Source organism: Hyla sarda, chromosome 2 (genome assembly GCF_029499605.1).
Source record: "Hyla sarda isolate aHylSar1 chromosome 2, aHylSar1.hap1, whole genome shotgun sequence".
In the NCBI taxonomy this organism is placed as follows: domain Eukaryota; kingdom Metazoa; phylum Chordata; class Amphibia; order Anura; family Hylidae; genus Hyla; species Hyla sarda.
In genome coordinates, this window is record NC_079190.1 from 382,387,460 (window position 1) to 382,412,319 (window position 24,860).

General features: G+C 41.6%; 2 protein-coding genes across 4 annotated transcripts in view; one reads left to right on the forward strand and one right to left on the reverse strand.

Moving 5' to 3' along the window:
• The first annotated feature begins 32 nt into the window (after positions 1–32).
• On the forward strand, positions 33–7,904 carry LOC130357480 (fibrinogen-like protein 1-like protein). Its single transcript, XM_056560177.1, has 3 exons — positions 33–87; positions 4,889–4,987; positions 7,267–7,904. The coding sequence occupies exons 1-3, from the start codon at positions 33–35 to the stop codon at positions 7,902–7,904; spliced, it is 792 nt and encodes a 263-aa protein (XP_056416152.1).
• A 10,479-nt stretch (positions 7,905–18,383) lies between these two features.
• Positions 18,384–24,860, reverse strand: part of LOC130356680 (septin-4-like) — a 138,117-nt gene continuing 131,640 nt past the window's right edge. The window contains exon 13 of one of the 3 annotated variants that reach the window (XM_056558528.1): positions 18,384–19,627. In XM_056558528.1, the coding sequence (XP_056414503.1) occupies positions 19,568–19,627 (60 nt within the window). In that variant the 3' untranslated portion in view covers positions 18,384–19,567. The remainder of the gene's footprint in view (positions 19,628–24,860) is intronic. The other 2 variants (XM_056558529.1, XM_056558530.1) reach the window with 2 other exon arrangements.

Sequence of the window (24,860 nt, forward strand, 5' to 3'; positions counted from 1 at the left end):
GCTTATCTCAAGAAAAATATAGATTAGAAAGAATGGTTACTTTGTATAGTTATGGAAATGAAGAAAGTAGACTCCAGCTCGGCTCAGGTAAATGCGGCTTTATTCACATCAACGAGGCAACAGGTACAGAGAGGAAGTGACGCGTTTCGGCCAGGTGCTGGCCTTTGGTACGACTAAGGCCAGCACCTGTCCGAAACGCGTCACTTACTCTCTGTACCTGTTGCCTCGTTGATGTGAATAAAGCCGCATTTACCTGAACCGAGCTGGAGTCTACTTTCTTCATTTCCATTGTTCTGGGTGAGGTCCACACCTTCTCCTTGCTTGGGATCCAGACCAGGGATAGAGCCGGAAACCTTCTCTACCTTTTCACTTTGTATAGTTATAATGCAGCTAATATAGATTATTCTTACAGTTTAATATTTTTTTTTTTATAATCACAAACAGGTTTTACTATATCTGAAACAAACTTTTCTCTGAAAGTTTATCTATAACAGTAGTCTTTCCACTGTTATCAGTAACTCAGGTTAGGGATGTTCTGTTCTGGCTTAGTTTATCATGGCACGGTTAATGTGTCATTTCAAAAGATTTTTTGTTAGATTAACATTTCAGAGTGGTGACAAGGTGACTTCAGTGCTGTCACTGCTGTAACTCAGCCCCCTAAGAGCCCACTGTCAGTGGTACACAAACAGGTTCTTTACTTCCCTTTGTTGTCTGGCCAATGACAGCACAGAGTAGCACCTTCTCCTAAGTGCTATACCATGAAAGTGCTGATAAAAGTGCAGTGGACTGAAAAGGTTTACTCTATGCTGGGGGATAATTTATAAAGTACAGCACTATAAATGGCATGTTAAGAAGGGATTACTGTTGCTTTGGCCTTGCAAGGTGCTTCGAGAGCCCAATTAAAAGAAACAGCAGCAGCACACCTAACAAAGGACTTACACAAAGCACTGAACTGCTGACAAACAAAATGTAACCCCTTAAGGACGCAGGGTTTTCAGTTTTTGCATTTTCGTTTTTCCTCCTTACCTTTTAAAAATCATAACCCTTTCAATTTTTCACCTAAAAATCCATATTATGGCTTATTGTTTGCGTCACCAATTTTACTTTGCAGTGACATCAGTAATTTTACCCAAAAATCCACGGCGAAAGGGAAAAAAAATCATGGTGTGACAAAATCGAAGGAAAAACGCCATTTTGTAACTTTTGGGGGCTTCCATTTCTACGCAGTGCTTATTTCGGTAAAAATGACACCTTACCACTATTCTGTAGGTCCATACGATTAAAATGGTACCCTAGTTATATAGGTTTCATTTTGTCGTACTTCTGGAAAAAATCATAACTACATGCAGGAAAATTTATACGTTTAAAAATGTCCTCTTCTGACCGATATAACTTTTTTATTTTTCCACATACAGGGCGGTATGGGGGCTAATTTTTTTTGCCATGATCTGAAGTTTTTATCGGTACCATTTTTGTTTTCATCTGACTTTTTGATCACTTTTTATTCATTTTTTAATGGTATAAAAAGTGACCAAAAATATGCTTTTTTGGACTTTGGAATTTTTTTTTCGTGTACGCCATTAACCCTGTGGTTTAATTAATGATATATTTTTATAGTTCGGACATTTACGCACGCGGGGATATCACATATGTTTATTTTTATTTACACTGTTTTATTTTTTTAATGGGAAAAGGGGGGTGAATCAAACTTTTATTAGGGGGCTATAACACTGCACACACTGACCTTTTGCATTGTTCAATGGTTTCTCATAGGAAAACATTGATCAATGATTCTGCTGCTGGACTGCTCATGCCTGGATCATAGGCACTGAGCAGTCATTCGGCGATCGGACAGCATGGAGGCAGGTAGGGACCCTTCGGCTGTCCTGTAAGCTGTTCGGGATGCCGCGATTTAATCGCGGCGATCCTGAACAGCTCCCTGAGCTAACTGGCATTAGTTTACTTTCACTTTAGACGCGGCGTTCAACTTTGAACGTTATGTCTAAAGGGTTAATAGTGTGCGGCACCGCGATCAATGCCGCACGCTATTAGCCACGGGTCCCGGCCGTTGTTAGAGGCCGGGCCCAACCTGCTATGACGCGGGGCAACGCCGTGGCCCTGCATTATAGAACGGGAGCAGGTTAAAGGGAGTGGGAAGAGGGATTACATTGATTGACAGCACTCTGTACATACAGTAGTAGGAACACAAGGGACAACTGTCCAGAGCTGTTTGGGTGGTCGTAGATGAGAAGGAAGCCTTGGCTTACCTTACAGTCACAGCACAAGCTAAGCCCCACCCATACTGTGTCCCGTCTTGGTCTCTGTTATGAGAGATTGACTGAGCCTAACATCAGACAGTAGACAGCAGTTTGCCGAGAAGACTTAGTGACCTAGTGGCCAATATTACAGAGCTTTTTCCTGGGGTAAAAAGTCATTTTTGCTAAATGAAGTAATTTACAAACATGCTAGAAATCACATAGACTATCATATGGAGGGAAGTTGTTTGACATGGCAGTGAATATTTATCTTGGGGGTAAAAAGATTAAAGTGCCAACATTTATTGACAACTCTCTTTTCTCTGGAAGACATTAAGGAGTTAAAGCAATCCATGCTAATATGTTTTGAAGACACGCAGGGACTTTGCACTCATGCCAATTCATGGTGTGTTCTAGCAAATAAGGGATGTAAAAGGAAAGTAGGATAACATTAGACAGTAGAGTTCTGGGAGTGAGGAGATCAAGGAACAGGACAATGGGTGAGTACTGAGTAGATTTCTTATTGATATTTAATACATTGCATTTGGGCAGAATATTTAGCAGGATTAGATATTTTGTCACTTATTATAATATAATATTCAGGTTCAGTGGTCGGATGTGGGAGTGTCCACATATGGCCTAAATTTGATCCTTATTTACAGTGTCTGCACCATTTCCAACTCCAAAATACTGTCTGCCAGATACCAAGAGTCAGACCTGGCCTATACCGCAGATGGATTATGCAAAAGTACAATATAGATATCATACTCTTATAAGGCTCCTTGGTTACATGGTGCTCCCCAAGATTTGCCGCAAAATAATGGCGTCACTAAGAATTTTATGTCTTCAATGTTTCCCTGTGGCAAAGAAGGTTGCAAGCAGTCTTGTTAAAATTGCACATAATTGTACATCTTTGTGCTATCCTCACAGATGTATAGTTTACAGACTACTATGTATACTGAGTCAGTACATTATGTAATCTTTATCATATATTTATCATAGTTTTACCCTGTTCTTGTGGTGTTGATTTGTCACATGATTTGTCTCAGTTGCTGTTTAGAGACTTTTCATTGCAAAAATTGTGTAGCTATGCCATAGTCTGGTTAACTATAAGCACTGGTCATCTATTTATCATGTACGTCTTGTCGCACAATTTGTTACACAGCCTTCAATCTTTTGAAAATCTACACCAGCTCAGGCTTACAAATTTGGAACAAAAAAAGTCTGCCTGCAATTCCGCTTTGAAATTGCAGGTGGAAATTCCGCTTGCTAAAACGCATAGTGTAGTGAATGGGTTTCCGTTCACAAATTCACACTTCGGAATTTGTGAAGCGGAATTTGTGAACGGAAAATCCGCTTGGAAATTTCCGCCTGAAGAAAGGCATTGCTCTTTCTTCAGGCGGAAATCCGCGCGGAACACATTGCAGTCTATTGGAGATTGCAGTGTCTGCGCGGTCCTTGCGCCGACTGATTCAGTCAGCGCTGGCCGCACTCGGAATCTCCGGGCAGAAATTTTCTGCCCGGAGATTCCGTAGTCTGAACCTAGCCTAAGTGTATAAACATATATATGGGTATTGTGAGTCATACATGCATGGTTTGTCATTTTGCATATCACACTGGTACCTCCACAGGATAGGGGATAGGTGTCTTATCACCAGGAGTCTGAGCGCTGGGACCTCACGCTATCTCCAGAATGGGGCTCAGCTCTTTAACAGCATGTGTTCTCTTTGAGAGCCGGGTCACAATTTTGGAGATCGTGGGAGGTCCCAGCAGTTAGACCCCCCCCCCCCCCCCCCGATGAGACGCTGTGGATAAAGGAGAGTTTGTTTTTCTCCAGACAACCCTTTATAATATATATACCCTCAGCTGCCCTGGACTTCTTTACCTATTCTCCTCGTGAGCATCACATATGTGGCATCAGGGACATGCACAGACATTTTGAGGGGGCAGGAGCTCAAGTAGAAAAAAAGGGCACTTCAAATTAAAAAATGTTTGTAAAAACCTTACATGTTAACACAAAACAGTTCCTGAGGTAAGGGACCTCCATCAGTCATGTCAGCTGAATGGGACCCGCATCACCCCACGAAGGTCCCAATCAGTGAGGGCAATATAGCGCAGGTGCATTAAAAGGGCAGGGGCTCAAGCCCCCTTTTAAGTCTATGTGTGCACATCCCCGTGTGGAATGATACATTAGATAGATGGATATATTACACTTTGAGTGGTTATCAAATCCAACCAAGCAGTTTGCAACTTTTACCTTATGGGAGCTCTTCCGCAATCTGTCAACTTGACAATAGTGCCATCTGGTGGAAGTCTTACTTGCAACATATTCTGTAGCACTGCACGATTAGATAGTATGTATACAGACAAAATTAAATATTACAGAGTTATAACTAATAAACAAGAGCTTACAGTCTATGAGAACGTGTTCAATTCCATAGTCCACTAATGTGTAGTCCAAACAGAGCCAAGCAGGAGGTCCTCCTATAATCTCTACTGTATACCGCACTGAAGAATGGGGTCTTAATTTATAAAAATAACTATTATTAATAATAATAATAAAATAATATAAAAAATAATGTATACTCAAATATATTAACATGTGCATGATTTTTTGTATTTATCTTTGTCAGGTACAGTGCATTACTTGTGCATACTAGTTTTGGTCTGTGCAGTCTCAACACGTCATGGTCATCGAAGACCAAGAAATGAAGATGAAGAAGAGCCAGATAGTAAGTTCTCCCTGTGTATACATTTTACACTCCAGATACTTATTCTGTCAAGGCAATCAAACTTAATATAAAGTGCAAAATTTTTGCACTTTGTATCTGCTATTTGCCGGATCGCACCCTTGGGCACCACATGAACTGTGTGATTTTGTTAGGGATTGTCCCGATAAGATTTGTCTGTTTGGACAGCAGTGCCGGATTGTACTCTTTGCATAAACTTAATATAACCTTTTTCTATATGTTAAATAAACATTACAAGAATTGGGTGCAGCCCACTAAACCTTCATACAACTGAGGTTACTGTTACATCTCCTATACCCTAGGAGTAAAAAGTAAATAACAGTAAACCACAATTCCGTGATAACAAGTCATATTATAAAAAAATATGATTATTTAATATAGAATATTGCAACATAAAAATGATGTGCCGTTACATCGGGGACTAAAAATATGAATACTGCAATATAGTATCTATTACTTGCTGATACTTTGTGAACTAGTAACAAGAATATCACATCATAGTAACCACCTTTTGCCAAGCGTTCTGTGAATTAACTGGCTGCCAAAAGAGAACCGTGTGCAATAGCTCAACACATAAGACACTTTTTTTTTAAATATATCTACTGAGAGTTACATGATTATCCATATTTACATGCTAATATATCATCATCTGTTGCAGTATATTTTAGAACCATTATTTTTATTAATGTGTATCTGTTTGCAATACATTTTGCCTACAGAATGTGGGGGACTTCTGCTGCCTACCTAATATGGGGGACTATCTAATATGTTCCTGCCTAGATAATATAGGGACTAACTACCAAGCTAATAGGTGGGATACCTACTACCTACATAGTTTATATGGTGTCAGACCTGGCAGGCCTGCAAATGCCATTCCAGTCCTTGCCACTTCCTATCTTGCGTCCTACCATGCTTTTTGTTTCATACATTAATTTAAACTTTTGCTTTAGCTAAAATATTTTAAGCTTGCCACAATGACAAGGTGAATTCTTTTTGCAGGGCCCCACTTTACTTAAAATTCTCAATATCTCTATTTGTAAATTATGTTCTGTTTGTGCTTCTCAAGGCCACCCTCCTTTATATACTGCCACTCAATGGGGAGATTCATCAAGACCTGTGCTGAGGAAAAGTTGACCAGTTGCCAATATCAACCAATCGGATTGCTTCTTTTATGTTCTAGAGTTTTTATTTTTTTATGACAGAGGTAATCTGATTGGTTGCTATTGGCAACTGTTAACTTTTACCCTGCAAACGTTTTGATAAATCTTCCCCAATGTCCCCACTCATGGCCTACTTCTGCCTTTCTCCCAAAGACTGCTTCTCATGGGCGCACCTCACGACCGACTCATAGACTTTTGCTCAGGATTCCCCTAACAGGAGAGTGGTACCTTGACCCCTTCCTCTCACACTCCCCATGCCCACTTCCCTATTACGACAACGGAAAGGTCCTGCAAGTGTACCTGGTAAAAAGGGTCTGCAAATCAAGGTAATAGGGACTAGCAGTGATTTTGGCATGATTTGAGCAAACTCATGGTAAAATCACCACATATTTACTACGATTTACTACAAAACAGTGGTAGCACAAATTTTTGTTAAATTGTTCTGGGCCCTGCCATGATGGTGACTTTGCATATAATATGCAAGCAGGGCTTATTTGCACCATTTTTGCGCCTTTTGGTTTACACATTTCTGCTGATTTTGAGTTGCAATCCACTGATTTTGGCAATACATGTGATATGGAAGGGTTTTGTGAACTGCACCTTTTTGTGAAAAGGTGCCAAAAAAGGCACAAAGCCACTGAAAAGTCTCTAAAACTACACCAGCCCAGACTTAGCTTAGCTTTTTGGTGTATGTGAAGAGAGAAATTTCAGAAAATGTGACCTGCAAAAAATGTATCAAATGCTCCAAGACCATTTAATAAATTTGGTGCTCCTACACATTACCAGCACACAAAACCTTACACCTACAATGATAAATGCCGGCCATATTAATGAATGAATGAGTAAATGAATGAATGTGAAAAGTGGAAAGGACAGTGAGAAACTGAATGCATATCAATGGTAAAAGCAAAGAAACTCTGAAGCCTAATTTGAAAAACTTTTTATGTTGGCTCTTCACTGTCTGTCAATAGTGGTAACGATGGAGTGGTTCCTCTTTTCCAAGCTATGGGGCCCCAAGATTACTTGTTACACCACTGTTGTAGTACGCAGGTTTACTAGGGTGCACATGGAACAATTTAACCTTTCTATGTTTGATTATAGATTTACCAAAAGACTGCAGTGAAGTCCCACGTTACAAAGACAGTGGGGTCTACATTATACGTCCTACAGGCTTGCACCCACTGATCGTGTACTGTGACATGACTACAGAGAGTGGGGGCTGGATTGTCATTCAGCGTAATAGCTTCAATTCAGAGATAACCTGGGATGAATCCTGGAGCACATACAAATATGGCTTTGGGAATGTGGAGAAGGACTACTGGTTGGGCTTAGAGTATCTTCACCACATTACTAAGCAGAAAGTGTATCAGGTGCGGTTTGTGATTCTGGATAATAAGGATGAAGAAAAATATGCAGACTACAACCTCTTTAGTGTAGAAGATGAGGCTAATGGCTACAGAGTTAGACTGGGCAGCTATAGAGGTACGGCCGGAGATGCCATGTCTTCCATTCAGGCAGGAACCACACACGACAACATGAAGTTCACATCAAAGGACAAAGACCAGGATATCTACTCTGCTAACTGTGCAGCCAGTAATGGTGGTGCATGGTGGTATGCTGCTTGTTTTGCTTCCAAGCTTAACAACAAAAATGCTATTTACTGGCAAGGACTATGTAATGGAAATTGCCAAGGATCCACTGTAATGATCCGTCCAGCAGATTACTGTGTGTATCTATAGAAATTACAGAACAACTTCCAACACAAAATATTATAGCTTTACTTCTGCAGTCAATAGTAAATATGATGCAGCACTCCAAAGACACTCCATAGACAACGTTTCACCAGCCTCACGCTGGCTTTTTCAAGTGAGGCTGGTGAAACGTTGTCTATGCACATGATGGAATAAAACCACCCTTTCTTTGCAACTTGTGGAGTGCTGCATCATATTTACTATTGTTTGGATTGAGGAACCGACGGACCCAGGTTCCAGCTATGCGGGCACCCCTTATTTCACTTTTCTTCTGGATATTGGCTGTGCCGTTTTTATTTGCATTTACTTCTGCAGTGCTACTTTCTTGCAATTATTTTTTATTTTTGCTTCATGGATTTTTCGGACATGCTCATCTTAACAAAATAACACGACTCAAGAAATGGTCTCTAAGAAAATCTAACAATGTGTATATTATTATTATTTTTTTTAACAATGTATATATATTTTTTTTAAATGAAATGGAGGACCACAATTGCCTACAGTTTGGAAAATGCATTATGTGTACACATAAATATATAAGTATAGGAATGTATCGCTAGATGGTAGATGACAGCTACACAGCTAGAGTTATTGTAACTTTCCCATCTTGTTGAAGTATATATTTAAGAATGTATTATTTTAAGTCAGGAAATAAAAAGTATGCAAATATACAAATGTAAAGTCAGTTTTTTCTTCTCCTTTATGTATTTTATTATAAAATCTATCTATCTATCTATCTAGCAGCAAATAGGCAGCAGCAACTCCATTAAGGCGCAAAAGAAAAGTGTCTTTATTCACACAATGTGAGGCGACGTTTCGGTTTGCTCACCAAGCCATTTTCAAGCTTTGTTGAGCAAGCCGAAACGTTGTATGAATAAAAACACTTTTCTTTTGCACCTTAATGGAGTTGCTGCTGCCTATTTGCTGCTATTCACATTGAACCCTGGACCCGAGCTTGATGCAGATGGCATCTGTGCACTTTATCTGTGGATGTGCTGCTCTCCTTCATGGTTTAGTATCTATCTATCTATCTATCTATCTATCTACCTATCTATCTATCTATCTATCTATCTATCTACAGCAACGAAAGAGATTCTGCAGTACTCCAAAATAGGTGGAACGTGACTCTGAGTGAAGTTTATTGACCTGACATCAAAGCTTTGATGTCAGGTCAATAAACTTCACTCACATTCCACCTATTTTGGAGTACTGCGGAATCTCTTTCGTTGGTGTGGATATCTACTTGTGACCCATAACCTGGGACATTTATCTTCCGGCACCCGCCAATACCTCATTTGTGTGGTATTGCTGCCCTGCTCTACTTTTCTATTCTATCTATCCATCTATCTATCTATCTCTCTATCTCAAGGTATATTTATAACCGGTTTCTTTCCACACTTCAAATCATATTGATAGATTTAGATTGTGAGCCCCAATGGGGACAGGGACCAATTTGAGTGTAGAGAGCTGCAGAATCTGTGTGTGCTATTTAAATAAAGAGTTATTATTATTATTATGTATTAGATCAACCTTCACCCACCCCATTTGCGATAGTGTTTTTTTTCCTCTAAAATCCCATGCAAGTCTATAGTACTTTCAGTAAATCTTCTGATCACGTTATTCTTGGGCTGCAGAGATTGTCCAGGAGTTTTAAACTTACTGCTGACTGTCTGGCTTGCAGGTGCAGAGAATAGTTAGTGCTGGGGACAGGATATGAGTAGCGGGATATGAGGTCAAGATATGAGGTCAGAATATGATGACCAGATATGATAGGGGAATTGGGAAGCGGATATGAGGATCCGATATGAGGTTGAGATATGTCAGGATATGAGGACTGCTTTTCCTCTCCCACAAAGTTTAGGTAGAAAGACCAGGCAATGATTGGGTACTTAGTTATGGTATATTGTAAACGTGACAAGTTTATGCTTAGATAACTGTGTGATCCGAGCCACTGCAATACACTGAATTCTGAAATTAGTGTTGGTGGAAAACCCATGGACAAATATTTGGTGGGTCCATTCTCTCCAGTGTCAGGGTCAAATAATGGTTGGATAAGTTACACAGAACCACTGTCCAGAAATCACACCTGAGTCTACAGAATCTGATTGCTGTCTAATGAGGGCATTATATATTCACACATGATGAGACATGTACATATAGTACATCCTGTCAACTTAAAGAGGTTTCCTATGCCTCTCCATTTTATGAGAATGTTTCCTCCTAAAATGGCCAAATGTTTAAGTTTTAATACTAAACATATTGGGGGAGAATTATCAAAACCTGTGCAAAGGAAAAGCTGCCCTGTTGCCCATTGCAACCAATCAGATCACTTCTTTCATTTTGCAGAGGCCTTATTGAAAATGAAAGAAGCAATCTGATTGGTTGCTATGGGCAACTGGGCAACTTTCCTCTGGACAGGTTTTGATAAATTTCCCCCATTATGTTAAAACTTTTTGGTGGTGAGTTTTTAATCTTTACAGTCCATTGGTATTTTTCTATTTAAATCATGAAATGATGCAGTTTACGCTGTGGTCACCAAACCTAATAATAAACTACCACTTCTCATTCTTACACTCTTTGGCTGCTTTCACACTATAAAATTCATCCATTTAAAGATCCTTCTGATGTTCCGTCTGATGTTCCGTCATGAAAACCCTGCAAATCGGCCGTTAGAAAATCCCATTATAGTCTATGGGATTTTTACATTATCCGTTTTAATCCGTTATAGTCCGTTATTAATAACGTTATTTTGTGACGGAAGATGGTAACGGGAGAAATAGTGCATGCACTATTTCTTCTGTTCATTCTCCCGTCACAAAATACCGTCCGTTATTAATAACGGACTATAACGGATTAAAACGGATAATGTAAAAATCCCATAGACTATAATGGGATTTTCTAACGGCCGTTTAATGGCCGATTTGCAGGGTTTTCATGACGGAACATCAGACGGATCTTTAAACGGATGAATTTTATAGTGTGAAAGCAGCCTAACATGCAGGATAACAGTTGTCTTCACTTCAGAAACAACACAGCTCTATGAAAATTGCTGTAAATTTACAACAGTTTTCCCTCAATGTAGCAAATGTAGAAATATATCTAGTGATTGAGGGTTCCACTGAATAAAACGCCAGACAGTAAGAGGGTGAAAAATGTTTAATATGACCAGTACATAGTAGTATAGATTTGGTTGTTTTCTTTATTAATACTGCTTTAATTGCAAGCAAACATGAATTCTAAGGCTTTGGTTACCACATGCAAGAATCAGCAAGACACCACATGTCAGAAAGGCAGCCATTTTTTAAATGAAGGGTCGCTTTTTGTTTTTTTGTTTTCTCTTGAAGTGGACCTGTCAGCAGCTAAATAAGGTAAAAAATCAACCTATGGCAGTCATCAGGATTCCAGGCATACTTTCTTTTTTTATTTGGACTTTTTCTTAATATGTAAATCAGGCCCAAATCATGTATAACATGAGCCAAAGATTAGCCAATCCCATCTTCTTATTCACCGCCCCCGAGCCCCCACATGCCCACTGTAAATCAGAAGGGGTGGGCACTATTGTAAGGAATAAAAGGAGATGGTCCTGCTATGCTGGGGAACAGGGCATGACATTATCCTATTTGTTAATATGTAAATGAGGCTCAAGAGTCTACAGCATAGGCAGATGAGTCTCATTTACATATGAACAAAAGGCTAATATCTTGGCACTGGAAAACACTTTGAAGTTATAAGAGGTCTGCCCGACATCCTGATAAGAAGCAATTGGATTATTTTACCCTTGTTTTGCTGCAGACAGGTCTGCTTTAATCTGACCACACAAAGATGATGGCCTTGCTGACCTGAGCTGTTGGGGGACACATGAGCCCCACCTTATGAATCCATGCTGTGCACCACTGTTGGGGGTCAATTCCTCAATTCTCTATGAAAGAAAAGAAGGATCAGATCACCGAAACCTCCCCTGGCAGCTCAAATGTTCAAATGCCCAGTCATCACATTGGGCAGCAATACGTGCACCTAGCAATCAGGAATGCAGCTTATTTCCAAGCAACTGCTAAACAGAAATTGTAAATGGAATGAATCTGGACTAATCCTAAAATTACAATATTTTCTATTCTAAAAAGGTAAAACAGACAACCATTAAAGGGAATCTGTCATTAGCATCACCCAAACTGGTATAGGCTTGTAATGTGGGTGATGCGTGCCTCTGTTCCGTCTATTTCCGGTACTCTTAATATGCTAATGAAGGAGCTTGGTGCATTCCCCAAGTGCCCATCGATGTACGGCTTGAGTCTTCATAGTACACACACAGAGCCTTTTCTGCTGCAGAAAGGAGCTTCACAGGAGACATAAAGGGAAATCTCTCTGCAGAGTGGAGCTCCATTCTGTAGTGAAGGAGGCTTAGCACAGGGGAGGAGGCGTTACTATGAAGATTCAAGACAGACACTTGGAGCTTGTGCATGCCACGTGGGCACCTTCATTAGCATATTAAGAAAATCGTGAATATAGCCAGAACAGAGGCATGCATCAGAAAACGGTAAGTACCATCATCAGCATCACCCACACTACAAGCCTAAAGAAATATGGAAGTGCAGGCGATGCTAAAGACAGATTCCCTTTAATAAAGTAACGTCTAGTCAACGAAAAACAATGTTTTACTACATTTTAAAGTAACATAAATAAATAAAAAACTTGACAAGTGGATGTCGAGGTATTACAAGCATCTCAGACTTCACATTCAGTGTTTCCTGATGAAGCAATACCACACAGATGTATAGAACAGGGATACTGTATAGGTGTAAATGCTAGCAATACAAAATATTAATAGCTCTACATGGGCTAAAAGGCCACTAAATGTAGAAATAAGCTGGTTTGTATAAAAGGCTATACAGAACACTCACATATATACCTCTCACATATATAGGATACATTTGTGATCATGGGAGCAGTATTACCCTACATACATCAGACCTTACCTGCCCTATCAACCACTGGAAAACGCTGCAGCCACGCTCTTCCTGTACAGAGGGCAATGGCGTACAAAGTAGAAATTGTTGAGTGCATTCTGCCAGCTTCACAGCAGCTTCTAATGTGATGGGATATAGATCTTAATATTTAAAATCCCAGTAATTTTTCACACAGTGGTACACTTTGGCACTCACCGCTATTGCCTTGAAATGGATCAGACTAGAATTAAAGTGAAGCTTCACTTTGGAGCCACCTGTTTCATTGTGTTAATAGTGCGTTATCAGGAACTGCAATATATATATATATATATATATATATATATATATATATATATATATATATATTTCTTTCATGAGTGGTAGCAATTCCAATAAAAGAGCAAAGCAGTGGAGGTGATATCCTAGAGAAGACACAAAACAGACTTGTTCTTCACCTTCTTTTGGGACACAAGAGTGTACTCTTTAAAAGGGGTTATCCAGGATTAGAAATACATAACTCAGAAAGAGCACCATCATGTCCTTAGTTTGTGTGTGGTATTGCAGCTCAGTTCCATTAAAGAGGTACTCCTCTACTCAGAGTTTGGAAGAAACTGTTCCGAACATTGGAGCCGGCGCCGGTAGCTCGTAACACCATAGCCCCACTCCCTCATGACGTCACAGCCCGCCCCCTTAATGCAAGTCTATGGGACGGGGCGTGACAGCCATCATGCCCCCTCCCATAGACTTACATTGAGGGGGTGGGGCGTGACGTCATGAGGGAGCGGGGCTATAACATCACGAGCTCCTGGCGCCAGCATTCGGAACAGTTTGTTCCAAACGGTGAGCAGCAGAGTTCCCCTTTAAAGAAAATGGAGCAGAGCTGTATATCACATACAACCTGAGCGCAGGTGTGGACTTATTTTTGGTGGAAAGCAGCTACATTTTTCTAGTCTTGGATAAATCTTTTGGTTTACCCTAAGGCTAGAAACGTCAAGGGTTCTCAACTTGGAGCAAATTGCTGAGTAACCATATACAGGTTACAGTGGTGGCACATGTCTAGATTCCTCAAAAGTTAGGCCTGTCCCCTCTGTCTCACCAGATACTGGAATATCACCTTTTGTTATCACAAAGTGTAATGTAGACATGTGCAATTCGGTTCGGCACGAATGCCTAAATTAACGAATTTTACCGTTTTCGTGCATTCGGACCGAACCGAATGCACGAAAACATATTTTGAACATTCCCGAATAGCCACGATAATACGAATAGCAAAGTAACGAATACATTCGTTATTTCCCAACCATAACGCTGTAAATAACGAATGCATTCGTTATCTGTAAACGAACGTGAAGAATTCATTCTGATAACAAATATAATAAAAAGGATATAGATAGTTTGATTTTTCGGATACATTCGGTATTCGGGTACATTCGGTAAATCTTTTTATTCTTTTTTTGGACTTTAGCGATCCTAAAAAATTATGGAGATACCTTTTTTATAAAAATTTCGTAGGGTATCATAAAAAAATCATAATAAAAAAGATACAGTGGTGATGGAAAAAATTGTATCTAATGAAATGTATCATTTTTATTATGAAATGTTTATTCATTTTTAAACAGGGATCAATTTATGTGAGCGGGTAAAGCACTAAAAATGTAGCCGACAATAATGAAAATGTAGTGTGTGCTTGTTTTTCACTTTTTTTTAAAAAATTTTTTTAGGTAGTACTACTACTCCCAGCAAGGAACACACTCTTCCATGATGGGAGTAGTAGTTACCTGTACTAATTGACAGATTGCAGGGGTCCCTTGCGATCCTCTTGTATAATGTATAGATGCGCCGGCTGCTCTTCTATGGTCCCCTGCACTCACGTATATATACACATATTCATATTTCCCGCAGAGCTGTGATTGGTCAGATGGTTCCAGCCAATCACAGCGCTCTGTGAGAAATAGGAATATGTGTATATATACGGCCATGCAGGGGACCATAGGAGAGCGGCCGCCGCATCCATACATTATACTGGAGGATCGCAGCGGGTGTCAGGAGTGATACCTGCAGTGATCTTTCCTTTACTACAAGTACTAATACTCCCAACATGGAGTACACTCTGCTCCATGCTGGGAACTGTAGTACCTGTATTAATAGACAGATCGCAGCGGTTACACTCGCTGCCATATGTCTATTAATGCAGGTACTACAGCTCCCAGCATGGAGCAGAGTGTGCTCCATGTTGGGAGTATTAGTACCTGCAGTAAGGGAGAGATCCCAGGGATGTCACTCCTCCTGACACCCGCTGCGATCCTCCTTATGTGAATGTCGGGATCAGCTGTTCTCAGGGCTACAGAGCCAGGAGAACAGCTGACGCTGAGCCGTAGGTATACATCGTATATCTACTGCCCAGCAAGAACTTTCAGTGAGCTTGCATGTGTATACAGTATACACATTGCTGGCTCACTTAACCCCTTGCTGAGCTGTGCGCTATGCGCAAGCCCAGCAAGGGAAGAGTTAACTTACACTGCTGGACAGTGTAGGTTAACCCTTTGTGCGGTATACACTTTATACAGCTATCTATAGATAGCTGTATACAGTGTATACAGAAGACGAAGTCCAGCTTACTTCCCTCGAGTCCCGGGCCGGGTTCGTGTAGCTCCGCCCCCTAGTGATGACGTCATTAGGGGGCGGAGCTACAGAAGGGAACAAGGCTAGTTTATCTGAAGCTCTGTTCACATTGTACGTTTTGTATAATGTGAACAGACCCTTCTGGCAGTGTCCACCCAGACAGGGAGACTCCAGCTGTTGCTAAACTACAACTCCCAGCATGCCCAGACAGCCAAAGGCTGTCTGGGCATGCTGGGAGTTGTAGTTTTGCACCAATTGGTGGCTCCCTGTTTGGGTAGACATTGCATCATAGGTGCTCTCCCCAGCGGACAGCGCCAAAAATGTCATAACCAATTTTTTGTGTTTTTTTCTTCTCTTTTCAGATCCGTGTATGCAGAGGATTACTGCGGATTCGATGGATTACGGCGGATTATTTATTTTTTCCTTTAATAAAATGGTTAACGAGGGCTGTGGGGGAGTGTTTTTTTAAATAAAATAATTTTTCCAATGTGTTGTGTTTTTTTTTTTAATTGAATTTTCAAGGTTAGTAGTGGACGCTGTCTTATTGACGGAATCCATTACTAGGCCAGGGCTTAGTGCTAGCCCCAAAAACAGCTAGCGCTAACCCCCAATTATTACCCCGGTACCCACCGCCACAGGGGTGCCGGGAAGAGCCGGTACCAACAGGCCCGGAGCGTCAAAATGGCGCTCCTGGGCCTAGGTGGTAACAGGCTGGCGTTATTTAGGCTGGGGAGGGCCAGTAACAATGGTCCTCGCCCACCCTGGTAACGTCAGGCTGTTGCTGTTTGGTTGGTATCTGGCTGAGAATGAAAATACGGGGAACCCTATGCGTTTTTTTTATTTATTTTTTTATTTAAATTTAAAAAAAAAACGCATAGGGTTCCCCGTATTTTCATTCTCAGCACAATACCAACCAAACAGCAACAGCCTGACGTTACCAGGGTGGGTGAGGACCATTGTTACTGGCCCTCCCCAGCCTAAATAACGCCAGCCTGTTACCGCCTAGGTCCAGGAGCGCCATTTTTGACGCTCCGGGCCTGTTGGTACCGGCTCTTCCCGGCACCCCTGTGGCGGTGGGTACCGGGGTAATAATTGGGGGTTAGCGCTAGCTGTTTTTGGGGCTAGCACTAAGCCCTGGCCTAGTAATGGATTCCGTCAATAAGACAGCTTCCGCTACTAACCCTGAAAATTCAATAAAAATAAAAAAAAAACACAACACATTGGAAAAATTATTTTATTTAAAAAAACACTCCCCCACAGCCCTCGTTAACCATTTTATTAAAGGGAAAAAAAATAATCCGCCGTAATCCATCGAATCCGCAGTAATCCTCTGCATACACGGATCTGAAACGAGAAGAAAAAAAAACACAAAAAATTGGTTATGACATTTTTGGCGCTGTCCGCTGGGGAGAGCACCCATGATGCAATGTCTACCCAAACAGGGAGCCACCAATTGGTGCAAAACTACAACTCCCAGCATGCCCAGACAGCCTTTGGCTGTCTGGGCATGCTGGGAGTTGTAGTTTAGCAACAGCTGGAGTCTCCCTGTCTGGGTAGACACTGCCAGAAGGGTCTGTTCACATTATACAAAACGTACAATGTGAACAGAGCTTCAGATAAACTAGCCTTGTTCCCTTCTGTAGCTCCGCCCCCTAATGACGTCATCACTAGGGGGCGGAGCTACACGAACCCGGCCCGGGACTCGAGGGAAGTAAGCTGGACTTCGTCTTCTGTATACACTGTATACAGCTATCTATAGATAGCTGTATAAAGTGTATACCGCACAAAGGGTTAACCTACACTGTCCAGCAGTGTAAGTTAACTCTTCCCTTGCTGGGCTTGCGCATAGCGCACAGCTCAGCAAGGGGTTAAGTGAGCCAGCAATGTGTATACTGTATACACATTGCAGGCTCACTGTAAGTTCTTGCTGGGCAGTAGATATACGATATATACCTACGGCTCAGCGTCAGCTGTTCTCCTGGCTCTGTAGCCCTGAGAACAGCTGATCCCGACATTCACATCAGGAGGATCGCAGTGGGTGTCAGGAGGAGTGACATCCCTGGAATCTGTCCCTTACTGCAGGTACTAATACTCCCAACATGGAGCACACTCTGCACACTCTGCTCCATGCTGGGAGCTGTAGTACCTGCATTAATAGACATATCGCAGCGAGTGTAACTTCTGACACCCGCTGCGATCTGTCTATTAATACAGGTACTACAGCTCCCAGCATGGAGCAGAGTGTGCTCCATGTTGGGAGTAGTAGTACTTGTAGTAAAGGGAAGATCACTGCGGGTATCACTCCTGACGCCCGCTGCGATCCTCCAGTATAATGTATGAATGCGGCGGCTGCTCTCCTATGGTCCCCTGCACGGCCGTATATATACACATATTCCTATTTCTCACAGAGAGCTGTGATTGGCTGGAACCATCTGGCCAATCACAGCTCTGCGGGAAATATGAATATGTGTACATATACGTGAGTGCAGGGGACCATAGAAGAGCAGCCGGCGCATCTATACATTATACAAGAGGATTGCAAGGGACCCCTGCAATCTGTCAATTAGTACAGGTAACTACTACTCCCATCATGGAAGAGTGTGTTCCATGCTGGGAGTAGTAGTACTACCTAAAAAATGTTTTTAAAAAAAGTGAAAAACACGCACACACTACATTTTCATTATTGTCGGCTACATTTTTAGTGCTTTACCCGCTCACATAAATTGATCCCTGATTAAAAATGAATAAACATTTCATAATAAAAAAGATACATTTCGTTAGATACAATTTTTTCCATCACCACTGTATCTTTTTTATTATGATTTTTTTATGATACCCTGCGAAATTTTAATAAAAAAGGTATCTCCATTATTTATTAGGATCGCTAAAGTCCAAAAAAAGACTAAAGATTTACCGAATGTACCCGAATACCGAATGTATCCGAAAAAACAACACGAATACCCGAATACCGAATGTATCCGAAAAATCAAAACCGAAAATATTGCCGAACCGAAATTTTTTTCCAAAACGAAAAAACAAAACGAAATTAAACAAAAATTTTTCTAGTGCACAAGTCTAGTGTAATGTATATCAATCTCATAACTAGATGGCAGAAGTAAGCAGCATGCAACACTAGCTGGATATGGTTTCTTTAGCGCTAAAACTTCCTTAAAACAACCCTTCCTCCCAAACACTATTAAAAAACCTACCATATGGGAAAACAACAAGTCTAAGCTCTGTACTGCTTCCCATAACAGTCACCGATTTTCCCACAGCTGCCACTTAGGGACAACATACCGAGTACAATGACAGAAGTACAAATTTGTATGCACTAAGCGCCACCTAGTGGTGGACACAGGAAGGCAGAATTTTGTAATCTACTGTTTAAAGGATATAAGAGAATTTGGGCCTCTATGGGGTAGATTAAGCAACATATGTGAATCAATTTTCTGATGAAAATTAATAAAAAGAAAAACAGATGTTCACGCCATTAGGAGAGTATACTAGTATATTTGTATATGTTCTTTATGGAGATGGGGCACCCATTCTAGGACTTTTGTGTATTCCCAGGCCATGACAACAAATCCCAGCAGATCCCAGAACCTTTTTGACAGACATTCATCCTGGACATTCTGGTAGACTGGCTTTACAACAATCCTACTGCTCTCTCTAATGCCTACATGACTACATTACCTATATACATCTAATGTATGTGGGTGAGTCATATTGGGACTTTTTAAATAATTCCAATCACTAAAAGAAAACAAATCAAACTGACTACAATGTGGAACTTCACTTTAAAAAAATGTAGTCTACCGATGTGTTTTTTGTGCTGTGACAACAGTGTGAATGTAGCATCCTGGTGGGCAAAGTGTATTGGGTCTAGTGGTTATAATACCGTTCATTCCTAAGAAACATACATGAACTCTCTAGATGTGCTTTTATGTCATTTGGTCTATGTTTCTCCATGCAAGTACCATTCGTTTTCATATGCTAGATTTTACAGGACTTGGTCTTCGGGTGAAATGAAGTAAATGGAGAATTTGAGGTATTATGATAAGTGTTTAGAGGTGGCACAACAAAGATCTACTTAGAGTCTTTCATCTGCCGCTGCATGTTCTGTAGGACCTCCTGCATTCTCCGCAGCTGGAAAACAAAAGAGGATGAAATAGTTCAGTATTTTAGGTAAATTATTAAGTAATATTATAGTTAATATTATAAGCAGTACTTTAGGTAATATTACAGGTAAATTGTCAAACATTTGGAGAATCACAGTGTTTAATGTCTTAATATGTTATCATATGAATTTGTCCTTTTACAAAGAGAAGTACAGTCGTCCCTCAATTTACAATGTCCTCAGATTACAATATTTTCATCATACAATGGATTTTTCTGACCATTTTAACTTGAAACCAGACTGAATATACAATGCTACAGACAGTCCAGAGATGTAAAATCTGTCAATGGCTGGAAGAACTGACCAATCAGAATGGGCATCTCACTGGTAAAATCCCTGTATTACTGAAGTGCATGCACTGACTGGCTGTCTGGTAGTGCCTCCCTACAGTACAGGATGGTACTACATGTTCTTTACTAGTTACCTGTACCAGGGATAGCTGTTCCTTTGGACACCAGGTGAGGGCGGCTCCATTTAACTTTTTCGGAACACTGTGTGTTCTGTACAGGACCCTGAAGAAGCTCCTGTCCTCTACATAGACAGTGATTTACAGCTTCCAGCAGCTTTTTCTTACTTTTATATATAAGGACTTGCTTTATCTGTATTTGTTTGTATTTGTTTGTATTTTCTGCTATTCGGGGCTGATCGGGTCTCTGGTGACCCGATCACCCGGAAAATAGGGATGATCGGAGCTGTCAGAGACAGCCCCAATCATCCTGAGGGCTAGGAGTGAGGTCACAGTGCTGCGATCTCCTTCTATCCCCTGCCATTGGTCAGAATTGATTCTGACCAATGGCAGAGCAGGACAGTGGGTTGCCATGGCAACCCCCTGTTCTGTCCACCCCTGAATGTCGAGAGGAACATGGACAGAAGATGGAGGCCGGGTACCTGCAAAGAAGATGCCTGGGGACCCCCCGATCTTCGCTGGAGACTGCTGGATCCTGGCTCAGGTAGGGAAGCGACGGTGGGGGAGGGATAATTGAAAGTGAAAGTAAAACCATCTTTACTGTGGCAACCACTAGGAAGGCCAAACTGCAACTCCCAGCATGCCCAGACAGCCAAAGGCTGTCTGGGCATGCTGGGAGTTGTAGTTTTGCAACATCTGGAGGGTCACAGTTTGGAGACCACTGTTACAGTGGTGCCCAAACGGTAGCCCTCCAGATGTTGCCAAACTACAAATCTCAGCATGCCTGGACTGCCCAGGCATGCTGGGAGTTGTAGTTCTGTAACATCTGTCCCTTCAGATTTAGCAATTTTCATGACATTTTTGAAAATTGCTGCTCTACTTTGAAGCCCTTTAATTTTTTTCAAAAAGCAAAAATATGTCCATTTTATGATGCCAACATAAAGTGGACATATTGTATTTGTGAAGAAAAATAAAATGTTTTGGGAATATCCATTTTCCTTACAAGTAGAGAGCTTCAAAGTTAGAAAAATGCTAAATTTTCAAAATTTTCATGAAATTTTAGGATTTTTCACCAAAAAAGGATGCAAGTAACGCCGAAAATTTACCACCAAAATAAAGTAGAATATGTCACGAAAAAACAATCTCAGAATCAGAATATTTGGTAAAAGCATTTTTGCCTGATTAATTCGTAAAGCGACAGTGGTCAGAATTGCGAAAAAGGGCTCAGTCCTTAAGGTGAAAAAGGGCTGCATTTTTAAGGGGTTAATCCTCACTTTTTCCTATTTTTGGATGACTTCATGGATCACCAATTACCAGATTTTCCATAGAGTTATGGTCTCAACATATAATGGTTGTCCTAGAACCAATTAATATTGTAACTTAACCCCTTAAGAACCAGGCCATTTTACACCTTAAGGACCAGAGCATTTTTTGCAAATCTGACCACTGTCACTTTAAGCATTAATAACTCTGGAATGCTTTTAGTTATCATTCTGATTCCGAGATTGTTTTTTCGTGACATACCGTATATACTCGAGTATAAGCCGACCCGAGTATAAGCCGAGACCCCTAATTTCAACCCAAAATCCCAGGAAAAGTTATTGACTCGAGTATAAGCCTAGGGTGGGAAATACCTCATCCCCCCTGTCATCATCCAGACCCGTCATTAACATCCTCATCATCATCCCCTTGTCATCATCCCACACATCCCCCCTTCATCATCCCCTTATCATCCCACACATCCCCCCTTCATCATCCCCTTATCATCCCACACATCCCCCCTTCATCATCCCCTTGTCATCATCCCACACATCCCCCCTTCATCATCCCCTTATCATCCCACACATCCCCCCTTCATCATCCCCTTGTAATCATCCCACACCCCCCCTTCATCATCCCCTTGTCATCATCCCCACCCCACTTCATCATCCCCTTGTCATCATCCCCACCCCCCTTCATCATCCCACACCCCCCCTTCATCATCCTCTTCTCATCATTCGCCCTCAGTGGTCTTCAACCTGCGGACCTCCAGAGGTTTCAAAACTACAACTCCCAGCAAGCCCGGGCAGCCATCGGCTGTCCGGGCTTGCTGGGAGTTGTAGTTTTGAAACCTCCAGAGGTCCGCAGGTTGAAGACCACTGCGGCCTTCAACATCATCCAGCCCCCTCTCACCCCCTTTAGTTCTGAGTACTCACCTCCGCTCGGCGCTGGTCCGGTCCTGCAGGGCTGTCCGGAGAGGAGGTGGTCCGGTGGGATAGTGGTTCCGGGCTGCTATCTTCACCGGGGGCGCCTCTTCTCCGCGCTTCCGGCCCGGAATAGTGGCGTTGCCTTGACAACGACGCAGAAGTACATTGGCAATGAACGCACCTCTGCGTCGTTGTCAAGGCAACGTGACTATTCTGAGGCCGGGCCCGAAGCGCTTAGAAGAGGCCTCCCCGGTGAAGATAGCAGCCCGGAACCACTATCCCACCGGACCACCTCCTCACCGGACAGCCCTGCAGGACCGGACCAGCGCCGAGCGGAGGTGAGTACTCAGAACTAAAGGGGGTGAGAGGGGGCTGGATGATGTTGAAGGCCGCAGTGGTCTTCAACCTGCGGACCTCCGGAGGTTTCAAAACTACAACTCCCAGCAAGCCCGGACAGCTGATGGCTGCCTGGGCTTGCTGGGAGTTGTAGTTTTGAAACCTCTGGAGGTCCGCAGGTTGAAGACCACTGCGGGTGGGGGAGTTCACTCGAGTATAAGCCGAGGGGGGTGTTTTCAGCACGAAAAATCGTGCTGAAAAACTCGGCTTATACTCGAGTATATACGGTATTCTACTTTAACTTAGTGGTAACATTTTATGGTAACTTGCATCCTTTCTTGGTGAAAAATCCCCAAATTTGATGAAATAAATGAAAATTTTGCATTTTTCTAACTTTGAAGCTTTCTGCTTGTAAGGAAAATGGATATTCCAAATATATTTTTTTGGGTTCACATATACAATATGTCTTCTTTATGTTTGCATCATAAAATGTATGAGTTTTTACTTTTGGAAGACACCAGAGGACTTCAAAGTTCAGCAGCAATTTTGAAAATTTTCACAAAATTTTCAAACTCACTATTTTTCAGGGACCAGTTCAATATTGAAGTGGATTTGAAGGGTCTTCCTATTAGAAATACCCCATAAAAGACCCCATTATAAAAACTACACCCCCCAAAGTATTAAAAATGACATTCAGTAAGTGTATTAACCCTTTAGGTGTTTCACAGGAATAGCAGCAAAGTGAAGGAGAAAATTCTAAATCTTAATTTTTTACACTCACATGTTCTTGTAGACCCAATTTTTGAATTTTTGCAAGGGGTAAAAAGGAGAAAAGTTTTACTTTTATTTGTAACCCAATTTCTCTTGAGTAAGGACATACCTCATATGTCTATGTTAATTGTTCAGCGGGCGCAGTAGAGGGCTCAGAAGGGAAGGAGCGACAAATGGTTTTTGGGGGGCATGTCACCTTTAGGAAGCCCCTATGGTGCCAGGACAGCAAAAAAAAAAAAAAAAACACATGGCATACCACTTTGGAAACTAGACCCCTCGGGGAACGTAACAAAGGGTAATGGGAACCCTAATACCCTACAGGTGTTTCACGACTTTTGCATATGTAAAAAAAAAAAAAAAAATTTTACCTAAAATGCTTGGTTTCCCAAAATGTTTACATTTTTAAAAAGGGTAATAGCAGAAAATACCCCCCAAAATTTGAATCCCAAATTCTCCCGATTCAGAAAACACCCCATATGGGGGTGAAAAGTGCTCTGCTGGCGCACTACAGGTCTCAGAAGAGAAGGAGTAACATTTGGCTTTTTGAAAGCAAATTTTGCTCTGGGGGCATGCCGCATTTAGGAAGCCCCTATGGTGCCAGAACAGCAAAAAAAAAAAACCCACATGGCATACCATTTTGGAAACTAGACCCCTCGGGGAACGTAACAAGGGGAAATGTGAACCTTAATACCCTACAGGTGTTTCACAACTTTTGCATATGTGAAAAAAAAAGTTTTTTTAACCTAAAATGCTTGGTTTCCCAAAATTTTAACATTTTTAAAAAGGGTAATAGCAGAAAATTCCCCCCAAAATTTGTAACACAATTTCTCCCGAGTAGGGCGATAACCCATATGTGACCCTAAACTGTTGCCTTGAAATACGACGGGCTCCAAAGTGAGAGCGCCATACGCATTTGAGGCCTAAGTTAGGGACTTGCATAGGGGTGGACATAGGGGTATTCTATGCCAGTGATTCCCAAACAGGGTGCCTCTAGCTGTTGTAAAACTCCCAGCATGCCTAGACAGTCAGTGGCTATTTGGCAATACTGGGAGTAGTTGTTTTTCAACAGCTGGAGGCTCCGTTTTGGAAACAGTGGCGTACCAGACGTTTTTCATTTTTATTGGGGAGGGGGGCTGTGTAGGGGTATGTGCACATGTAGTGTTTTTTACTTTTTAATTTATTTTGTGTTAGTGTAGTGTAGTGTTTTTAGGGTACAGTCACACGGGCGGGGGTTCACAGTAGTTTCTCGCTGGCAGTTTGAGCTGCGGCAGAAAATTTGCTGCAGCTCAAACTTGCAGCCGGATACTTACTGTAAACCTCCGCCTATCTGAGTGTACCCTGTACGTTCACATTGGGGGGGGGGGGGGGAGAAACATCCAAATGTTGCAAAACTACAACTCCCAGCATGTAAGGTCTATCAGTGCATGCTGGGAGTTGTAGTTTTGCAACCGCTGGAGGCTCCGTTTTGGAAACAGTGGCGTACCAGACGCTTTTCATTTTTAT

Bases quoted from the DNA above. Each gene is read 5' to 3' on its own strand.
- LOC130357480 (XM_056560177.1), top strand. From the start codon at position 33: ATGGTTACTTTGTATAGTTATGGAAATGAAGAAAGTAGACTCCAGCTC. The intron at 88-4,888 runs GTAAATGCGGCT...TATCTTTGTCAG, and splicing joins TAGACTCCAGCTCGGCTCAG to GTACAGTGCATTACTTGTGC. The intron at 4,988-7,266 runs GTAAGTTCTCCC...GTTTGATTATAG, and splicing joins AGATGAAGAAGAGCCAGATA to ATTTACCAAAAGACTGCAGT.